General features: G+C 49.6%; 1 protein-coding gene across 1 annotated transcript; it reads left to right on the top strand.

Moving 5' to 3' along the window:
* Positions 1-5,285: 5,285 nt before the first annotated feature.
* On the top strand, positions 5,286-19,866 carry TOB2 (transducer of ERBB2, 2). The gene is made up of 2 exons (XM_007523419.3): positions 5,286-5,778; positions 16,051-19,866. Exon 2 carries the CDS (start codon positions 16,148-16,150, stop codon positions 17,183-17,185), a length of 1,038 nt encoding a protein of 345 aa, XP_007523481.1. The 5' UTR covers positions 5,286-5,778; positions 16,051-16,147; the 3' UTR covers positions 17,186-19,866.
* The last annotated feature ends 590 nt before the right edge of the window (positions 19,867-20,456 follow it).

The raw sequence follows: 20,456 nt of genomic DNA, 5'->3' as shown, positions 1-20,456 counted from the left end.
GTTTATGGTTAGCGTTCATGCTGTCCCAAACCAATGATCTGACAAAGCGGTCCCTAAGTTCACCTGCCGGAAATTTTTTTTGTAAGCTCTTCTGGACCCTATCGATAAAGGAGGGGAGGTCTTCACTGGTCTTTTGATTAATGCCTGCTATGGGGGATTCAGTGGGTCCCTCATCAAGCTTTCGCCAGGCCGTGAGGCCATTGGCTCTAATTTGATCTTGATAAGGGGGGGGGGAATAGCCACCTGTTGGACACCCGTGGCAAATTGGTCAGAGGTTAAGCACACATGGCCAAAGCACAAGGACCTGCATAAGGATCTTAATTCAAGCCCATCTGCAGGGGATCACTTGACAAGCAGAGAAGCAGGACTGCAGGTGTCTTTCTCTCCCCGTCTTCCTTTCCTCTCTCGATTTCTCTCTGTCCTATCCAATAATAATGACAACAAAGGTAATAATAACAAGGGCAACAAAAGGGAAAAAACAGCCTCCAGGAGCAGTGAATTCACAGTGCAGGCACCGAGCTCCAGCGATAACCCTGAAGGCAAAAAAAAGCTCCTGTAAGGGGAACTCAGAAGATGACTTAGCAGCAAAGCCCATGCCTTACCATGTATGAGGTCCCAGGTATAACCCCTGGCATAAGGGAGCACCACGGACAGCACCGATGGGACTTCATGGGTCACAATGCTTTGGTGCTCTCGTGTATATATATGATTTTTAAATTGAGGATGCCAGGAAATGGCTCTACAGATAAAGCTCATGCCATACCTCTGGCCCAGGGTTCAATCCCTAGCATCTTGTGAGAACAGCATGAACAGCACAAGTGAACTTCATGATTGTTGGAAAAATGTTTTGGTATTTATCCATTCCCTGTAGAAAAGTCAGAAAAGTGACCAAGAGGTGGCTCAGTGATACCACACAGATACTAGGCTCAAATTCATGTTTATTATTTTTTGTTTGCCAGAGCACTGTTTAACCCTGACTTCTAGTGCTCCTGGGAGTTGAGTCTAAGACCTAGCAGCATGAAAGCCTTTTTGCCTAACATGGTGTCTCCACAGCCAGCCCAAGTTCATTACTCAGCAAAACAAAAGGGAAAAGGTTATGCACCAGAGCTTAAGGTCAATACTCAGTAGGATCTCAGAGTGCATATTCCACAGCTGTGGGACAAATTCAACCTCAGCCCAGTGAACTCCCTGCTGAACTCTGTCACCTAATTTCACAATCTTGGTTTTTCTTTCAGAGGGCAGAAAAAAAATAAGATACTTTGAGTTAACACCTAAGATGAAGTAAGTGGTCTGGAAGCAGGTTTTATTTGTTTTCTATGAGTCTTCACTACGGGCTGACTTTTTCAGATAGAGTGAAAGGGGAGTCGTGTGGTAGCACAGCAGGTTAAGCCCATGACCGGCATAAGGATCCCAGTTCAAGCCCCCAGATCCCCACCTGCAGGGGAGTCACTTCACAGGCAGTGAAGCAGGTCTGCAGGTGTCTTATCTTTCTCTCCCCCTCTCTGTCTTCCCCTCTTCTCTCCATTTCTCTCTGTCCTATCCAACAATGACAGTATCAATAACTACAACAATAAAACAACAAGGGCAACAAAAGGGAATAAACAAGTATTAAAAAAAAAAAAGTGAAAGAAACCACAGCACTGGGCGGAGGGTAGATAGCATAATGGTTATGCAAACAGACTGTCCTGCCTGAGGCTTTGAAGTCCCAGGTTCAGTCCCCTGCACCACCATAAACAAGAGCTGCTCAGTGCTCTTCTAATCTGGTAAAAAAGAAAGAAACCACAGCACCAGTTTCCTCAGTGCAGTGGGAGCCAGACTTGAACCCGGGTCAAATACGACAGTCTGGAAGTTTAAATTTTTTTTTTCTCCAGAGTTATCACTGGGGCTCTGTGCCTGTACTATGAGTCCACCACTCCCTGTGGCCATTCTATCCATCTTGTTGTTGTCGTCATTATTGTATTGTTATTGGATAGGACAAAGAGAAATCAAGAGAAGTGAGGGAGAGAAAAATAAACCCCTGCAGACCTGCTTCATTGCTTGTGAATCAATGGCTCATGCAGGTGAGGAGCGCAGGCAGTGCAAAGCACAAGGAACGGCCAGAGGATCCAAGTTCCAGCAGCTCCCCACTGGCAGGGGAGTCCCTTCACAAGTGGTGAAGCAGGTCTGCAGGTGTCTTTTTATCCCTCTGTCTTCCCCTCCTCTCTCGATTTCTCTCTGTCCTATCCAAAACAATAGCAATGGTAACAATAACAAGGGCAACAAAATGGAGAAAATGGCTTCCAGGAACCGTGGAATAGTAGTGCAGAAAGGGAGCCCCACTGATAACCCTGGAGGCAGAAAAAAAGAACAGAAAAAGGAGTTAAATAACATGGAAAATGCCACAAGCCTCCCTGGCTATTATTCAGTTGCTTATCAGTTCTATCCCACCTGCTACCACCAAGTGCTACTTTCTTTGAACTCTGCAGTTGTAGTGCCTTAACAATAGGCAGGTTTGTTCACAGTCCCCTGAATTGCTGCACATCAGTGGTAAATAAACAACAAATCATTTGCCTTCAGCATTCAATTTTCGCCAGAGTCACAGCTGTCTCTGCTTCTGCTTAAATGGAGCTGTGGAGTCGTAGAAACAAACTGAGAAACTTTTTTTTTGGATAACAAAGTAAAGTACAAAATTTCACACCCTGGCATGTATGTATCAGGGAGTGATTCATTCCTGAGAATTAATTGGAACTAATTGTGACCAGCCTGGTTTGACAAGGCAGCAAAAACATCTTGCTTAACTTGCATACTCTCAGAGGTATGGGCCTCACCCTCCCCACTCTTCTGCAGCTCACCATTTTGAAAATACGGCGCGTGCCTTTCTACATAATTCAAAAATGAGAGAAGATTCTGAAAGCTTGAGTAGGAATTCTGCTCACAGAATCTGACAAGATGAAATCATACTTGGGGAGAGGGAAAAAAATGCTTCCTCACCAAATGATAAAAGGAGAAGGCTGATTGCCTTTTTGCTCTGTGATTTTGCTATATAGAGGCTATCCCTTCATCCAGGGCTTAATTTGCAGGCTGGATGTCTCAGTTTTGTCTTAGAGGTGATATTCTAGACTGATGTGTTTCTAGAACTGCAGGAGATTCGAACGAAAGGAATACTCAGAAAATCCATTCCTTCGTTCCAGTGATTCGGCCAGCTCTGCCTTAGCCTGCGACGGCTGGCAGGCAACCTGTGTCTACTGATTATATAGATTCAGTTCTTCGTTCCTGGGATATTCTAGAATTCGTTTCAGCTCACCATTATTTCTACCTTTTAAGGGTTTTCATTGGGGAATACACGCCAAGCAGATTACAGGCTATGTGGGATGCAATTTGACCAGAACGGCGGTTACCATTACACTTAAGAATAGTAACTGTTTGGGTCAGACTTCACATATGATAGCTTACATAATGCGTAGGTTTGATGGGAAAATAGGTTTGGAGACGTGATGAGGTTTTCGTTTTGTTCTGTTTTTGTCATGAAAACAAGACAGCAGCAGCTGGTGGCAGATTTAAGAATTCAAAGCCACCTAATTCCCTGACTGCCTCCAATAACTACAAATACCATCACCCCTTGCAGCGCCCCACTACGCAAACGCGCCATCTCTCCCTGGGCCTCCACCCTTCCCCCTCCCCTCTCTTTTATTGCGCCGCCACCAATAGGAAGGCTGTTGCTAAGTCCCGGTGATATTTTTAGCTCTTCCGTCTTCTGAACCCTCCCAGGTCCCACGGGTCTGGGAGCAGGGATCTGGCTCGCGAGCGGAGGGAAGGGATGTTACGAGGCCGAGGGGGAAGGGGCGGGGTGGAGTGGGGCAAGGCGGGGGGCGTGTCGTGACGCTCAGCCTGTCGCTGACGCACGAGGCAAGTAGTCCCTGGAGGTGCCCCCGAGTCTGGGGAGCCCAGTGGTGGGGGATGGGACTCCGCCCGCCACCCCCCTTCCCTGCCCCGCCCAGCCCAGCCGGCGGTGTTTGCTCTCAGTCCAACTCGGCCTTTCTCCGCTGCAGCCAACCGAGGCGTGTTTAAACCGCAGTGCTGCTGCAGCTCTCTGCCCTCACTAAATAAATGTATGAAAGAAAGAAAAAGATCAAGGAAGCAAATATAACACTGCAAACTGTCAGTAGCTGGAAACTTTCAGATCTCGCCACCCCAAGTGGGATCGAAGGCTGCCCTTGGGCTGGAATGAGAATAAAGGTCCAGGGTGAGGACAGACTTGAAGGGGAATCAGATTTCACAAGGCCGCTCCCAGGAGCCCTGGACCTCGGGCCTGGCAGCACTGTCACCTGTGACCCCGCCCGGGCAACTGGCCGCTCGGGTCCCGGTCTCTGAGCTCGGCCGCCAACCGTCCAGCGCGCCAGCCGGCAGGTGCCTCTCCGGCACCCAGAGCTGTGGCTGAAAGCCCCGCCCCCAGGCCCCGCAGGGGGCCCATGAGGGACGCCAGAACCCTACTGTCTCGAGGATCGGCCAGGACTAGTCGGGGTGGGCTGGGGACGCGCCTGCGCAGAGCCCAAGCTGTCCCTCTCCAGCTCCCCGCGAAGTAACCGGGCGCAGAAAGCAGCTCGGAGAGAGCGCTCGGCCCCTCTTGATGCCCTTTGGGTTTCCTCTGCGCTCCGGCCCCGAGTTCCCCCTCACGCGCCCACCTCCACCTGCTTCCCGCAACGGGGCGCTCGGCGCACTAGGGGCAACCGGATGGACCAAAACCCCAAATGTTTCCAAGGGCTCCCGCCGGCCCCTGGGCTCCCCCACATGCGGAGAGGCTGTGACTGGGGCGCCGGGTGCTGGAGGGGCTGCCTGCGAGGGTGGGGTGGCGGCTCGGCTGCGCTCAGGAGCCGTCGGCGCAGGTGCAGGGACGAAGGCGCAGCAGGGCAGTTCCTCTCCCCGCACGTTTGAAGTGCACCCGGCCCAGGGCAGCACCCCTCGCCCCACGTGCTCCCGGAGCTCGCGGGCCAACCGGGGAAACCCCTTCCAGGAGGAGCACGCTCTCAGGGGCTTGGGGCGGGGAAGGGAGCACGATGCGGCTCCGCGGTGGGGAGAGACGCTCAGCTCTGAGCAGGTCGGACAGAGATGGCCGCGCTGACGCTTGGGCTGGGGGGAGGATGACGAGACGCGGTGTCCACAGAACAGTGTGTGTGGCCGGGCAGGGGCGCGCGGGCAACCCAGGACCCCCGGCGCGTCACGCACCCGCCGCACGAGGGGTTAAGCGGCGCGCGCGGCTGGGAAGTAGTCCCGGCCCGGCGCCCGGCCCCGCCCCGCCCCGCCCCTGCCTGGCGGAGGGACGCATCACGCAAGGGTGGGGAAGCGGGATCCGTGCGCAGGGTTGCTAAGGGTGAAACTTTTCATTGACTTTGCTCACTTCGGGCCGGGGCGCGGGAAGGAGCAGTCGTCTGCTGACATCTGCGGCTCAGGCGGCCGGGTGGCTCGGGCGACGTGGGGCCAGAAGGCAGGAGCGCCCGCAGACCAGAGCCCGGACCGTCCTCTGCCCCGCGACACTAGCCGCCCTCTGCTCCGCCATCCCCGCGCTGTCGCCGCCGGCCGCCCCGCCCGCACTCCGTCCCCCCGAGGTCGAGCCCGACCTCCCCAAAGCTGAGAGGATTAGTGTCGAGAGCCACAGCCCGGGGCCTCCCGCACGCTCCTAGCCCCCGACGGGGAACCGGACGCAGCAGCCCGGGCCCCGGCGGCGCCAGGTGAGAAAGGAAGAGCGGTCTCCGCCCCGCGCCCGGACCACCCTGGAGGGAGCGGCGGCCCCGCGGACACCGAGTGAGTCGGGTGTGCGGGCGGGGGGACCCCGAGACGCCCCAGCACCCCCCCACGCAGTCAGCCGCTCTTGCTGGACGCTCGCGGTTGCAGTGGCGCCCCGCACACGCTGGTCCCGCTTGCTTCTCTCATTTCCGACCCCCCAATTTTTTTTAAAAAATAATACCCCCCACTTCCTCTTCTCACGCTCGCGCTCACCCCGGAGAACCCCAGATCCCACGTCTGTCACTTCCAAGTGTGACCCCCCTTCCTGGGCCCGCTTGGTTGTTCTGCCCCTCCCCAACTTACGACCCCCACCACCATTAAATTAGCCGAAGCTAGGCAAGGGGGTCCAGACCTGGTTTCTCTGCTTTTCCCGTGTGTGCGGGGCAAGGGGAGGTAATGATTAATTGGGCTTATTTTGTGGCTCTGTGGAGCCCCCACACGCCCTTCTGAACCGGTCATTGGTGACTGTCCTCTGGCCGCTGAGCCAGAATTCACCATTTTAGTTTGAGCTTCTTGTTTTAAGGGAAAGCTGGGCGGAAAAAGAAAAAAAAAACTACCCTGAGAGCAGTCCCAGCGAGTGGGTGCTGGTGGAAGCCGGGGAAGTGCCCGTGTGTGCAGAGTCGTCCTGCCCTAAGCTCCTACCCTCCAGCCCCGGGGTGGACCGTGCCCTTGACGGGCGGGGGCTCTGCCGCCCTCCCCGCCCCAGTCCGGGAGGCATCTTGAACCCTGCTCGGCAGCTGACCTTTCTTGAGCTTGCTTCTGCCCACCCAACCCTGGGTCCTACGTCTGTGCTTTTTCAGCAGAAAAACACTCCGGGGCGCCTATCCCCATCCCCCTCTCAGGCAGAGGGGAGAGGAGCTTGTGTGGGAGGAAGGATTAGGGAGGTTTAATACCCTGTAGGGCAGCTTTGCGGAGGATCTGGTAAATCTGGTCATGGAGCAGGCCTTGCGGTGGGAGGAGACCCAGAGTTTGGAGTCTTAGGAGGTGGGCTGAGGTGTGCTGTCCTGCCTTCCTCACCCGGGAGCCTTTCCCAGTTCCGTCGCCAGGTCTGGTGGCTCGGACTCCAGGGGGCGAGGCTGCGGCTGCTCGTCAGCCCGGTGCCTCCGTGCAGTTTGCCCCGGGATTTCTATGGCCGAGGGGCGGGAGAGCTGGGTGTCCTTTCTGCCTGGCTGTGGGGTGCTGGAGCCCAGCCTGTGGCCATCAATCAAGTGAAAAGGGCTCTTTTTTCCTCTTAGTCTCGGGCCCTACAACAGCTCCAGACTGAGACCACCGGGCCCCCAGAATACAGATTAAGGCGCCGTGGTGGGGGAAGGGGATGTGACCTTATCGAGCCCAGCCCTGTGCCTTCGCCCCCAAAAAACTCTCGGGAAGCAGATCCTTCCTTCAGCCGTCATGGGAGGTAGTGAAGCGAAAAGGTGGAAAAGTTCAGCCCAGACGGGAATATGGTGGGGTGATACAATACGGAGAATAGGCCTTATGGGTAGCATTTATATAAATTGTGCTGGGGGTGGGGGGTGCCCGGCGCGGTGCGCATGTGCCTCTGAAACTTTTCCTCGGTTCCCCGACTCCGGGTCACACCTCACCACCAGGCATGCGTAGTGCCAGCTGAGCATTCGCAAAGCATACAGGGAAGTGTAGTGCGCGGAGAAAGTAGGTCACTTGCAACGCCTCGAGTGTGAGGGGTTTGAGGACTACATTTCCCATAGTGCAGAGCGCGGCTTGGTCCTGCTGGCATCCCCGCCTGCCTTGGGTTTCAGTGGGATCTTACTGAAGGGGCCTAGAAAGGGTACTGTGAACCTGAAGGAACCTTGTGGTGTCAGTCCTGAGCTTGCACATTCCCTGTTGTGAGACTGTGGGTGGCATGATGCCAGCCCAAGTCCTCGAAGTCTTTCTGCCAGGCCTGCCTGTTGGACATGCAGTCTAGGGCGGTCCCCTGTGCTGGAGCTGGCTCTCACTCCCTGGCAGCGTGGGGGCACTCCTGTCCACCAGTTTATGACACTTAATGATCCTGATTCCTTTGCACATATATTTGCATCCAGTACTGCCTGATTATCAGATGACTAGGTGAGGCCCTTGAATGTTATAGATATTCATGGTTTGGCAGCCGAATAGCTTCTGCATTAGACTTCCTTTTCTACTTTAAAGTAACTCTTGTGTGGTCTGGGAGGTGGCGCAGTGGATAAGGCTTTGGACTCTCAAGCATGAGGTCCTGAGTTCAATCCTTGGCAACACATGTACCAGAGTGATGCCTTGTTCTTTCTCTCTAGTCTATCATTTCTCATGAATAAATAAATAAAATCTTTAAATAAAAAAAAAAGAAAAGAAAACTAAAAGAAAGAAAAAGTAATTTGACTGGGGGCTGGGTGGCAGCGCACCGAGTTAAGCACATATGGTACGAATCGCAAGGACCCTGGTTCAAGCCCCTGGCTCCCCATCTGCAGGGGAATGGCTTCACAGGTGGTGAAGCAGGTCTGCAGGTGTCTTATCTTTCTCTCTGTCCTATCCAACAACAGCAGTGGCAACAATACAACAAGGGCAACAAAATGGGAAAAATTACTTCCTAGAACAGTGGGTTCGAAGTGTAGGCACCAAGCCCCAGCTATAACCCTGGAGGCAAAACAAAACAAAACAAAAAAACCTTGTCAAAAAGGCCTTTAAAAATTGTTTATATTTGTTTATTTTTCCCTTTTTAAAAAATATGTATTCCCTTTTGTTGCCCTTGTTTTATTGTTGTAGTTATTATTGTTGTTGTTGTTGGATAGGATGGAGAGGAAGACAGAAACAGGGAGAGAAAGATACCTGCAGACCTGCTTCACCATTTGTGAAGCAACTCCCCTGTAGGTGGGGAGCCAGGTACTCAAACCCGGATCCTTATGCTAGTACTTGCACTTTGCACCACTTGTACTTAACCCTCTGCTCTACCGCGGGACTCCCTATTTTTCTCTTTTGTTGCCTTTTTTATTATTGTTGTTGTAGTTATTATTGTTATTTATGTCATCGTTGTTAGATAGGACAGAGAGAAATGGAGAGAGATGGGGAAAACAGAGGGGGTGGGAAAGATAGACACCTGCAGACCTGATTCACCACCTGTGAAGCAACTCTCCTGTAGATGGGGAGCTGGGGGCTCAAACCCGGGATCCTTATTCGGTTTTTTAACCCGCTGCGCTCGCTACCGCTAGACTCCCAAAAGAAGGCCTTTATCACTGTGAGGGCAGTTTGGGGTTTCCAGCATCTGAATTCAGGATTAACTTTGTTGCTGGAGGTGAATCTAAAAGTTGCACTCACGTGCGCAACTTCTCAATGTGTTAACAAAAGTATTTTTCATTATCTACTTCCTGCACACCGCCCCCTTTTATCCTACTGTTTTTTGGTTTGTTTTTTTTTTCCCTCCAGGTTTATTGCTGGGGCTCGGTGCCTGCACTACAAATCCACTGCTCCTGGAAGCTATTTTTCCCATCTTGTTGTGCTTGTTGTAGTTGTTATTGTTGTCATAGCTGTTGTTGTTGGATAGGACAGAGAGAAATGGAGAGAGAAGGAGAAGACAGGGGGAGAGAAAGACAGACACCAGCAGACCTGCTTTACTACTTGCAAAGCGACCTCCTGCAGGTGGGGAGCAGGGTGCTCGAACCGGGATCCTTATGCCGGCTCTTGCACTTTGCGCCATGTGCGCTTAACCCACTGCGCTACCGCCCGACTCCCTGTCCTACCTCTTAGTCTTCCTGCTGCCTAATTCAAACTTAATTTTTTTTTTTTTTTTTTACTTATTGGATAGAGACAAATCATAAAGAAAAGGAGAGACAGAAAGATACCTGCAAACCTGCTTCACCACTCATGAAGCTTTCCCGCAGCAGATGGGTGCCAGGGACTTGAACAGAGATCCTGTGCACTGTAACATGTGCCCTCAACCAAGTGTGCCACCACCCAGCCCCCTATTTTTTAAATGTTCTTTTTATTCCCTTGTTTTATTGTAGTTATTATTGTTGTTGACGTCATTGTTGTTGGATAGGAAAGAGAGAAATGGAGAGAGATGGGGAAGACAGAGTGGGAGAGAAAGATAGACATCTGCAGAGCTGCTTCACTGCTTGTGAAGCGACTCCGCTTCAGGTGGGGAGCCAGGGGCTCAAACCGGGATCCTTGAATGGTCCTTACACTTTGTGTCACCTGCGCTTAACCCACTGCTCTACCGCCCAGCTCCCAAAGAGTAGTTATTTCATATATATATATATATATTCCCTTTTGTTGCCCTTATTGTTTTATTATTGTTGTTACTGATGTTGTTTTTGTTGGATAGGACAGACAGAAATGGAGACAGGAGGGGAAGATAGCAGAGAGGGAGAGAGAGACACCTGCAGACCTGCTTCACAGCTTGTGAAGCGACTCCCCTGTAAGTGTGGAGCCAGGGGCTCTAACTGAGTTCCTTCCACTGGTCTTGCGCTTCGTGCCATGTGCACTTAACCCACTGCGCTACCACCTGACTTCCCAAAGTAGTTATTTTTTTCTTTTTAAAATTTTTAAAAATATTTTATTTATGAGAAAGATAGGAGGAGAGAGAAAGAACCAGACATCACTCTGGCACATGTGCTGCCGGGGATTGAACTCGGGACCTCATGCTTGAGAGTCCAAAGCTTTATCACTGCTCCATCTCCCAGACCACTAGAGTAGTTCTTTCTTTCTTTTTTTTTTTTTAATTCATTTATTTTATTTTTGAGAGATGCAGAGAGAGTCACACAGAGAGCAAACACCAGAGTACTGCTCAGCTCTGGTTTATGGTGGTACGGGGATATTATTGTTGTTGTTACTGATGTTGTTGTTGGATAGGACAGAGAGAAATGGAGAGAGGAGGGGAAGACAGGGAGAGAGGAAGAGAGACACCTGCAGACCGCTTCACCACCTGTGAAGTGACTCCCCTGCAGGTGGGGGACTAAGGGCTTGAACCAGGATTATTTCTCATCATAACCACATTCTATGAACATTCTATCTATAAGCTCTAGGATTTGCCCATGCCTTAAAAATCAAACTCATTTTTGAATGATCAGACTCTGATGCATGGTCACTCCTATCTTTAGTTAAAGACAACACAACACCAGTGCCTTACTCCTTGGTTGCGTAAGCTTCTTGAAGTCAAAATTAGTCTGAGCTGATAGAGCAGAAAATCTCATCCTGGTTGTCTGGCATTTTTGTAATGTTTCACCCCACAGCCATCTGGCCTGGCCTGCTATCCAATTAAAAAGGCAAAGGTGGCATGATACATTTCCTTATTCGTGTGACAGCATCACTGAGGTATAAATTGGTGTGCAGTTTTCAATGTCTTATTCTGCAGAAAATGGTTAGCTAGGTCAGGCTTATGGCAGTGGTGCCACTGTTTATTGGGGTGGGAGGCTTATTTCCCAGTGACTTTAGCGTGAATGCACCTATTTTGAGATGGAACTATTTGTGTAACAGGCTAACTTGGTAGGCAATTATGCACCTTTTTTTTTAGGAGGCCTAGAAAAGGTATAGGAAATCTTTGGTTTGGGTGACATCCCAAGAGGTCATGTGATGCCTTGGGAAATATGTCAAATGTTGTGTTTAAACCTGTTTTACCTTTGGGAGAAAAAAAATCTATGAGAAAGAGAGCCAGAACATTACTCTGGTACCATAATGCCAGGGATTGAATTCAGAACCTGAGATTCTGCCATTTATTCACTGTGTCACCTCCTAAGCCTCAAAAAAAGAGTCTGGAGTTCTTTGACCATTCTTGGAAACTACTGTCAACCTACTGTTTTGTTTTGTTTTTTTAATTTTTTATTATCTTTATTTATTGGATAGATACAGCCAGAAAATGAGAAGGAAGGAGGAGGGGGTTAGAGAAAGGGAGCGAGACATCTGCAAACCTGCTTTGCCACCCATGAAGCTCTCCCTCTGCAGGTGGGGACCAGGGGGCTTGAGCCTGGGTCCTTGCACATTGTAACATGTGTGCTCAACCAGGTGCACCACCACCGAACCCCTCAACCTACTGTTTTTTACTATCCTTTTGAAACCTAGAAGGGTTCTAGAACTATCTAGGGCCTCACTATGAATCTACTGTTCCTGGAGGCCATTTTCCTCATTTTATTAGATAGGACAGAGAAAAATTGAGAGAGGTGGGGAAGTTAGGTGGAGAGAAAGATAAACACTTGTAGACCTGCTCCACCACTTGTGAAGCAACCCTGCTGCAGGCAGGGAGCTGGGGGCTTGAACTGGGATCCTTGTGCAGATCCTTGTGCCACACTTAACCCAGTACACTACCACCCAGCCCCCATGAACAGACATTTGAAGAATCATGGAGGTTAGTCTGTGTTACAGTCAGAGAGGAGGGAGACGATGACTCTCCAGAATCTTGAGTATGTCTGTGGAGAGATTGAGACTGGCTGTGATTATGTCAGCTCTGTTGACTGCCCGCATGACCCTCTCTGCTTGCTGAGACCTGAAATAAGGGTAGGGCTAGACCACACCATTGTGTATGATGTTCCAAATTAACCCAGTGCATCTTTAGCCTTTTCCCCAAACTTTGACCAGAGAATTACAGGGAAGAAAGTGGGGGCAAGTTTTCAGCAACCTCAAGACTCTCAAGCCTTAGGCTCCCACCTGGATGCTCTGTACTAGGCTCAGAAGGGATTTTAGTCAATATCCGGTTCTAGTTGATTCGTAAGTTTGAGGAGGACTTGATGTCATGGGCCAGTCTAGCCCTGCCTGCCCTCGAGGGTGGCCCTATTCAATTTAGTATTTCAACAGCACGACCCTAGGAGATCCTAGAATCTACTTTTTTGGAGAAAGAAAGATTAGGATTTCTGGCTCTCTGGGCTTCACAGATCATTTTCCTGACACATGAGGCTGGCCCAGACCTCAGGAATAAACCTTTTTGACCTCTGTGGGATCTGGCTGTGAAAGAATCCCAAAATAACAATCTGCGTGTTGATTTTGGACTGCCTTTTCTCCAGGGATCTTCCAAACACTTGATAACTTGGATCCAGTGCTAAGAACAGGTGGTCAGATAGTCTGAGAAACCAAAGTGACGATGGGTCTCTAGCTGGAAACTATAGGTTGATGGAAAATTTCTTCTTTCTACCTGCCCCATCCCCTATATGCTAACCCGGAACAGAGATTCCCTCATGCTGTGCCTTGATGCTCTTAATGTGTAAGCTTACAGAGCCCTGCTTCCTTCTCCTTCCTCTGCTTCCCTGGAGGTAACCCACCCCCACTCCACAATACCCTTGTGGACCCACACCGCTTGTGAGAGATCTTGACTTTTTCCTTGACATTTTGCTCTTGTTTTCATTCTTGGAGACTCTCAGGGTAGAAACACCCCTTGGTTGCACTGTGGCACCCTTAAATCAGTTTTGCAAACCCAGAGGGAGCCAGGGAACCGTGGATGACAAATGGGATGTGACTGGAGTCCAAACTCCTACTGAAATGTTGGCCGTGCTGCTCTCTGCTCAGTGGCCTATATGCTTTTCCATTTAAGGAGGAAACCAGGTGCCTGGGGGATGATTCGGTGGTGAAGCTTATGTATGACCATGAATAGGTCCCCCCTGGGTTCCATCCCTGGCATCATATGGAAGCAACATGGATGGATAGCACCAAGAAAACTCCGTGGATGGTGGAGCAGCGCTTTGCTGTCTTTCCCTGTCTCTATCTTCATCTCTATCTTCATTTTTCTCTATTTAAAAAAAAAAAAGTACAAAAGTTAGTTGGTTCTCTCTCCTCCTATCTTTTTAAATATTTACTTCTTTATGTATTCATTCCCTTTTGTTGCCTTTGTTTTATTGTTGTAGTTATTATTGATGTCATTGTTGTTGGATAGGACAGAGAGAAATGGAGAGAGGCGGGGAAGACAGAGGGGGGGAGAGAAAGACAGACACCTGTAGACCTGCTTCACCGCCTGTGAAGTGACTCCCCTGCAGGTGGGGAGCCGGGGGCTCGAACCAGGATCCTTACACCAATCCTTGCTTTGCGCCACCTGCGCGTAACCCACTGTGCTACCACCTGACTCCCCTCCTCCTGTTTTTCTAATTAATAAATAGAGGGTTGGGCGGTAGCACGGTGGGTTAAGCGCACATGATGCGAAGAGCAAGGACCGACATCTCGGTTCAAGCCCCCAGCTCCCCACCTGTAGGTGGGTCTCTTCACAGGTGGTGAAGCAGGTCTGCAGGTGTCTGTCTTTCTCTCCCACTCTGTCTCCCCCTCCTCTCTCCATTTCTCTCTGTCCTATCCAACAACAACAGCAATGACAACAATAATAACTACAATAATAAACAACAAGGGCAACAAAAGGGGAAAAATAGCCTCAAGAAAAGTGGGTTCGTGGTGCAGGCACTGAGCCCCAACAATAATCCTGGAGGCAAAATAATAATAATTAAAAATTAATTAATTTTTAATTAATTTTTAAATAAAAATAAAAATTTTAATTAATTTTTAAATAAAAATAAATAAAGTTGGACTGGGGAGGCATCTCAGCAGTATCATGTAGGAGCAAGGTCCTAGATTCAGTCTTCTATTTATTAATGATAAAGAGGAGAGAGAAAGAATCAGACATCACTCTGGTACATGTGCTGCCGGGGATTAAACTTGGGACCTCATGCTTGAAAGTCCAATGCTTTCTCCACTGTGCCACGTCCCAGACCACCCTAGGTGTATTCTTAGACACTGCATTTAAAAAAGAAGAAAAGGGGAGTCGGGCGGTAGCACAGCGGGTTAAGAAGGTGGCACAAAGCGCAAGGACGGGCATAATGATCCAGGTTCTTTTTCACCTCCTCTCTGTCTCCCCTCCTGTCTCCATTTCTCTCTGTCCTATCCAACAACAACAGTAGTAACTACAACAATAAAACAAGGGCAACAGAAGGGAATAAATAAATAAATATTTTTTAAAATACTTAAAAAAAAAAGAAAAGGAGTCGGGTGGTAGCACAGTGGGTTAAGCAAGGTGGCACAAGGCACAAGGACCTGTGTAGGGATCCCGGTTCCAGCCCCCGGCTCTCTACCTGCAGGGAGTCACTTGACAGGCAGTGAAGCAGGTCTGCAGGTATCTTTCTCTCTCCCTGTCTTCCTCTTCTCTCTCCATTTCTCTCTGTCCTATCCAACAATAATAATAATAACTACAACAATAAAAAACAAGGGCTGGAGCCCCCAGCTCTCCACCTGCAGGGGAATCACTTCACAGGCAGAGAAGCAGGTCTGTGGGTGTCTTTCTCTCCCCCTCTGTCTTCCCCTCCTCTCTCTATTTCTCTTTGTCCTATCCAACAATAATAATAATAACTACAGTAATAAAAAAAAGCAATAAGGGCTGGAGCTGCCAGCTCCTCACCTGCAGGGGAATAGCTTCACAGGCGGTGAAGCAGGTTTGCAGGTGTCTTTCTCTCTTCCCTCTGTCTTTCCCTCCTCTCTCCATTTCTCTTTGTCCTACCTAACAACATCATAACAATAACTACAGTAATAAAACAAGGGCAACAAAAGAGAATAAATAAATATTTTTAAAAGGTTAACAAAAGGGAATGAATAAATAAATTTTAAAAATTGGGGGGGGGGGGCTGAGGAAAAGTCGGAGAAGCAATTACAGAAGCCAGACCTTCCATCCTCTGCACTCCATAATGACCCTGGGTCCATGCTCCCAGAAAGATAAAGAATAGGAAGGCTTTCAAGAGAGGGGATGAGATATGGAACTCTGGTGGTGGGAATTGTGTGGAATTGTATCTCTCTTATCCTATGGTCTTCTCCATATTTTTATTTTATAAATACTTTTTTTTAAAAAAAAAAGAAAGTAAAAAATTTAAAGTTAGGGAGTCAGGCGATAGCACATTGGGTTAAGCGCAGGTGGCGCAAAGCGCAAAGACCATCTTAAAGATCCCGGTTCGAGCCCCCGGCTCCCCACCTGCACGGGGGGTCGCTTCACAGGCAGTGAAGCAGGTCTGCAGGTGTCTGTCTTTCTCTCCCCCCTTTGTGTTCCCCTCCTCTATTTCTCAATGTCCTATCTAACAACGATGATATCAATAACAACAATAATAACTACAACAACAATAAAAAGACAACAAGGGCAACTAAAGGGAAAATAAATAAATAAACTTACAAAATTTTTAAGTTAGGTCTGAGTTTGTGATCATTTGGGAGGGAGCATGACTTCACCAAGGTAATTTCAGGGGCCCTGATTAGATAGCTCACTTGGTAGGGTACTCTTCTTGCTACACGCACGTGGACCGTCCTTTGCTCTGACTGCCCCACCCCACCCCAGCCCTCCACTCTGCATATTCAGTAATGATGCCCTTTCTCATTTCTTAGAGTCATCAGGAGCCCACACCTGCCTGCCTGCCTCGTAACTTCTGCTACTGCCCTGAGTTTGTGTACGTGCCCAGCGCTGTCTGCTCAGGAAAGGACCATGCAGCTGGAGATCAAAGTGGCCCTAAACTTCATCATCTCCTACTTGTATAACAAGCTGCCCCGGCGCCGGGCAGATCTGTTTGGGGAGGAGCTAGAGCGCCTCTTGAAAAAGAAATATGAAGGCCACTGGTACCCCGACAAACCGCTGAAGGGCTCCGCCTTCCGCTGTGTCCACATTGGGGAGATCGTAGACCCAGTTGTAGAGTTGGCCGCCAAGCGCAGTGGCCTGGCAGTGGAGGATGTTCGGGCCAATGTGCCTGAGGAGCTGAGTGTGTGGATCGACCCTTTTGAGGTGTCCTACCAGATCGGTGAGAAGGGGGCTGTGAAAGTGCTATACCTGGATGACAGTGAAGGCTGTGTGGCCCAGGAGCTGGACAAGGAGATCAAGAGCAGCTTTAATCCGGATGCCCAGGTGTTCGTGCCCATCGGCAGTCAGGGTAGCTCTCTGTCCAACTCCCCGTCACCATCTTTTGGTCAGTCACCTAGCCCCACCTTCATCCCCCGCTCTGCCCAGCCCATCACCTTTACCACTGCATCCTTTGCTGCCACCAAGTTTGGCTCCACCAAGATGAAGAAGGGAGGTGGGGCAGCCAGTGGAGGGGGTGTGGCCAGTGGGGGAGTCAGTGGCCCTCAGCCCCCACAGCAGCAGCCCCGCATGGCCCGTTCCCCTACTAACGGTCTGCTGAAGCACAAGAGCCTTTCTCTGTCTATGCACTCACTGAACTTCATTACCACCAACCCGATCCCTCAGTCCCAGCTTTCACCCAATGCCAAGGAATTCGTGTACAATGGTGGAGGCTCTCCCAGCCTCTTCTTTGATGGGGCTGATAGCCAGGGCAGTAGCACCTCAGCCCCCTTTGGGGGCAGTGCAGCTGGTCTCAGCAACAACAGCAGCTTTGACATGAGCCAGGTGTTTGGAGGTGGCACCAACAGCCTCTTCCTGGAGAAGACACCCTTTGTGGAAGGCCTCAGCTACAACCTGAACACCATGCAGTACCCTAGCCAGCCCTTCCAACCGGTTGTGTTGGCCAACTGACCATCCCCTGTCCACAGGGCCAGGTGCATCCAAGACCACAGAAAAGAAAAAGGAAAGGAAACACCGAAAAAGAAAAAAAAGGAGAAGGAAAACAAAAAGATTAAAGATTTCCAGTCTTCTTACTCTCACTTCTAGAAAAAAAAGATCCAGCCCAGGCATGGAGTGGGAGGGGCTCGCAAAGCACTAAATGGTGTTTAAATCCACCCCTTGCCCTTTCTCTGCCGGCCTGATTTTGGTTGATTTGGGTTTTATATTTATTTTCTTTTTCTTTTCTTCTTCTTTTCTTTTTTTCTTTCTTTTTTTTTTTTTTTACCTGTAGCACTCTATAATATCTTTAATTATTGGCTTCCTGTGCTAAGAATGGTCCAGATGTGAATTGCTGCTCCCTCCTTCTCTCCCTCCTCCACACACCACCTGGTTTAGGATTGGTGTGTCCAAGCTCACAGGGAAGGAAGAGCTGCAGCTAGGGCCTGGCCCTTCCCCAGAATAGGGAGAGGCCACCCCATGTCACTGCCTCTGTCACCCTATCCTCTTAAAGCCATCTAACCTCAACAGGCCTTTTCAGGCTCTGCCACCTGAATAGGTCTGGCCCCTGCTCCCACTCCTCAGGCCCAGGCCATGAAGAGATAGCAGCTGGTCACTTGACACCCTCCCCCCAAGCTGATGTCTGACTCCAGGGAGGTCAACACTCTGATGGGACTTTTCATCTCTGTCCTGTGGCTCCATAACACCTCCCCCCATATGGCCCAGACTGCCACAATGGCCCCAGAAACCCTTCCATCAATCCACGTGACCACTCATAGTCCCTTCCTGGGTCTAAAGTTGGGGGCAGGCAAGTGTGGGTCTGCCTGTCTGTCTGTCTATCTGTCCTTGGTTTGCTGTCCTATGTTAAAGGATTCCAAGCCATGTGAAACTTTGCCCTCTGGATGCGATTCTGGGTTATAGCAAGTGCTTATTTCTGTCAAGGTTGGGAAGTAGGTCAGGGTGGGCTGTCAATCCTCCTATGGGGTGGGACATGTGCCCTGAGCCTAAGACAGTGCTGGGGAAGCACTGCAAAAGGAACTGGTCTTCAGAGGGATCTGCACTTTTTGTTTGTTTTTGACCAAAAAAGGGGAGGGGTGCTTGAGGGGCTAAAGGAATATGTTATGAGAAATGCCTGGACTCAGACCCTCCTGTTGAGTCCCTCAGGTGACCTTAGCCCAAGGGTGGGAGTTTAGGGTCTTTGCCTAGAGTGAGCAAGTCTGAGCCTTGGATTGAGGCTGTGGTCATGGTTGTCAGTGTTAATTTAGTACGTTCTAACCCTGTCTGCTTGAGGACTTTTTGGTGTCTCTTGCCATCCCCTCACTGCCCAGCCCACCCCTGTAGGCCTTTGCTGTAAGGAGGTCGGGCTAGACAGGCACTTGACCACTGCAGCTGGGTTTGGATTATGGGAGAGCACACACTCCTCACCCCTGCCATCAGAGAGGTAGTTTCTCTGACCATGCCGTCTTGGCTTTCCATGCCTGATACATGTATGATGTCAAGACCCCGTTATCAGAGTGTACTAAGGCCTCTGGCACCATGGTAACCCTACATGGGCAGCTGCTCTGGCAGTGGGTCTGGCCCAGATAGACACTGCCAGCCTTCTTTCCCGGCAGCAGCAACAGGCTCTACCTCCCCCTAGCAGGGCAATGTCCTGACTGCTCAGCCCATCACCGTCTGTCCCCCTAGACTTCTCAGGAGCCAGCCCAGTCTGGGCCATCCTCTCCCCAGCCCTCAGCTCCCACACAGGTGGCAGGCCCAGGCAGATGGCTGCTCACTGGGGAAGGGCAGATGCTGCCTTACACCCCCTCCCCCACTCACACAGATACCTACCCCCACCCTGATCAGCTTGTGTCACCACATACAGGGAGGGGGGACCAACCCCTGGCATCCTGAAATACGGAGAAAAATGTGTGTTCAGGAGCATGACTCCAGTGCTGGGTTCTTGAGCTCAGTTCACTCTGTCTTGTCTCAAATCTAGGTATCTTGCTTCTATTTTATTTTATTTTTTAAGGAAACAAATCTGCACTAATTTACCTGGTTTCGTAGGAACTTTTTTTTTTTTTTTACATTTTTTGGTGTCCGTTTGTATTGAATAATTTGCTACATTTGTAAAATGTAAGAGGTATATATAATATATGTATATTTCTAACGTAAAAAAGTAATTTTTTCTTTTCAAGATTTTTTCTTAGGAGAGAAACAGATATTTTTTCAGGAAAAACAAACTTTAAAAAATGGAGAACAAAAACCTTTTTCTCCCCGTTCCCAACCCCCTCTCTATGTACCCCTCTTTCTCAAGAACAAGTCAAAAGGTGGAGTGTCTTGTAAAGAATGTAAACTTTTAGTCCAGAATGATGTATTTTTCTCAATGCAGTGAGCTGTAGATTTCTCTAGTTTGACCCCTAGAGATGGGTCGGGGGGCATTGAAGCAACGTGGAGAGGAGCTTGGGGGGAGCAAGGTTGTGAACTTTTTTTCTTTAGTGAAGGAAGAATACAATCAAGCATTTTGTATTCAGAATGTTGTGCAATATTTTGGAATGGGACATCGGTGTGTTTAGAGATTTAGTTTAAAAACAAAACAAAAGATTGATCAAATCTGTACAGTTTATATTGTTCCAGATTTTTTTAAGTTTGTATTAAAAGCATGATATATAATAATAGCCTTCGGTCTGCTCCCAGCCTGTTTCGTTTCTGGGTTCCCCTTTTGAGATGAAGAGAGTGGGGGTGACCTGATGCTTATCAACTTACAGATAAGATAAATCATCCTCATCTTACCCTGGGGTGGACATCAGTGTCACAGCCCCTTTTTATCATGTCCACACTGGAAACTGTCCCCTCCCTTAGTAAGTGGGAAAGAAAGGATTGAAGCGCAGAGCCTTGAGACCAGGCAAGTTCTGGGCATTTTTGTTTTGTTTTTGGAATCACCTATTCCTCAGTGACCAAGGAAGGACTCAAACTACTTATACATCTTGCCCTACATTTACCCATTTCCCTACCCCAAGCCACAAGATCTTTCAGACTAGACAAGAATAAGAAGTGTCAACCCAAGTCAGGTTCTGCCCAAAAGCCTAGAATTTAGATTGTCTTGGGCTAGGCTATTCCAAAGTCACTGCTGAGTGTGCCTGAGCCCAGGTTGAGGAAGAGAGCCTCCCACCCTCTGGCTGCCTGAGGAGCTTGGCCGCCTCCCTCTCCCAGCCCCCCACTTCCCCCAGCTTGCTGTTGCTGCCCATTCTACCCTTTTTTCTTTTAT

This window comes from Erinaceus europaeus, chromosome 4 (genome assembly GCF_950295315.1).
Source record: "Erinaceus europaeus chromosome 4, mEriEur2.1, whole genome shotgun sequence".
Lineage (NCBI taxonomy): Eukaryota > Metazoa > Chordata > Mammalia > Eulipotyphla > Erinaceidae > Erinaceus > Erinaceus europaeus.
Note: the sequence above shows the minus strand (reverse complement) of the source record. Positions and strands in the feature narration are given on the sequence as shown.

Bases quoted from the DNA above. Each gene is read 5' to 3' on its own strand.
- TOB2 (XM_007523419.3), top strand. From the start codon at position 16,148: ATGCAGCTGGAGATCAAAGTGGCCCTAAACTTCATCATCTCCTACTTG.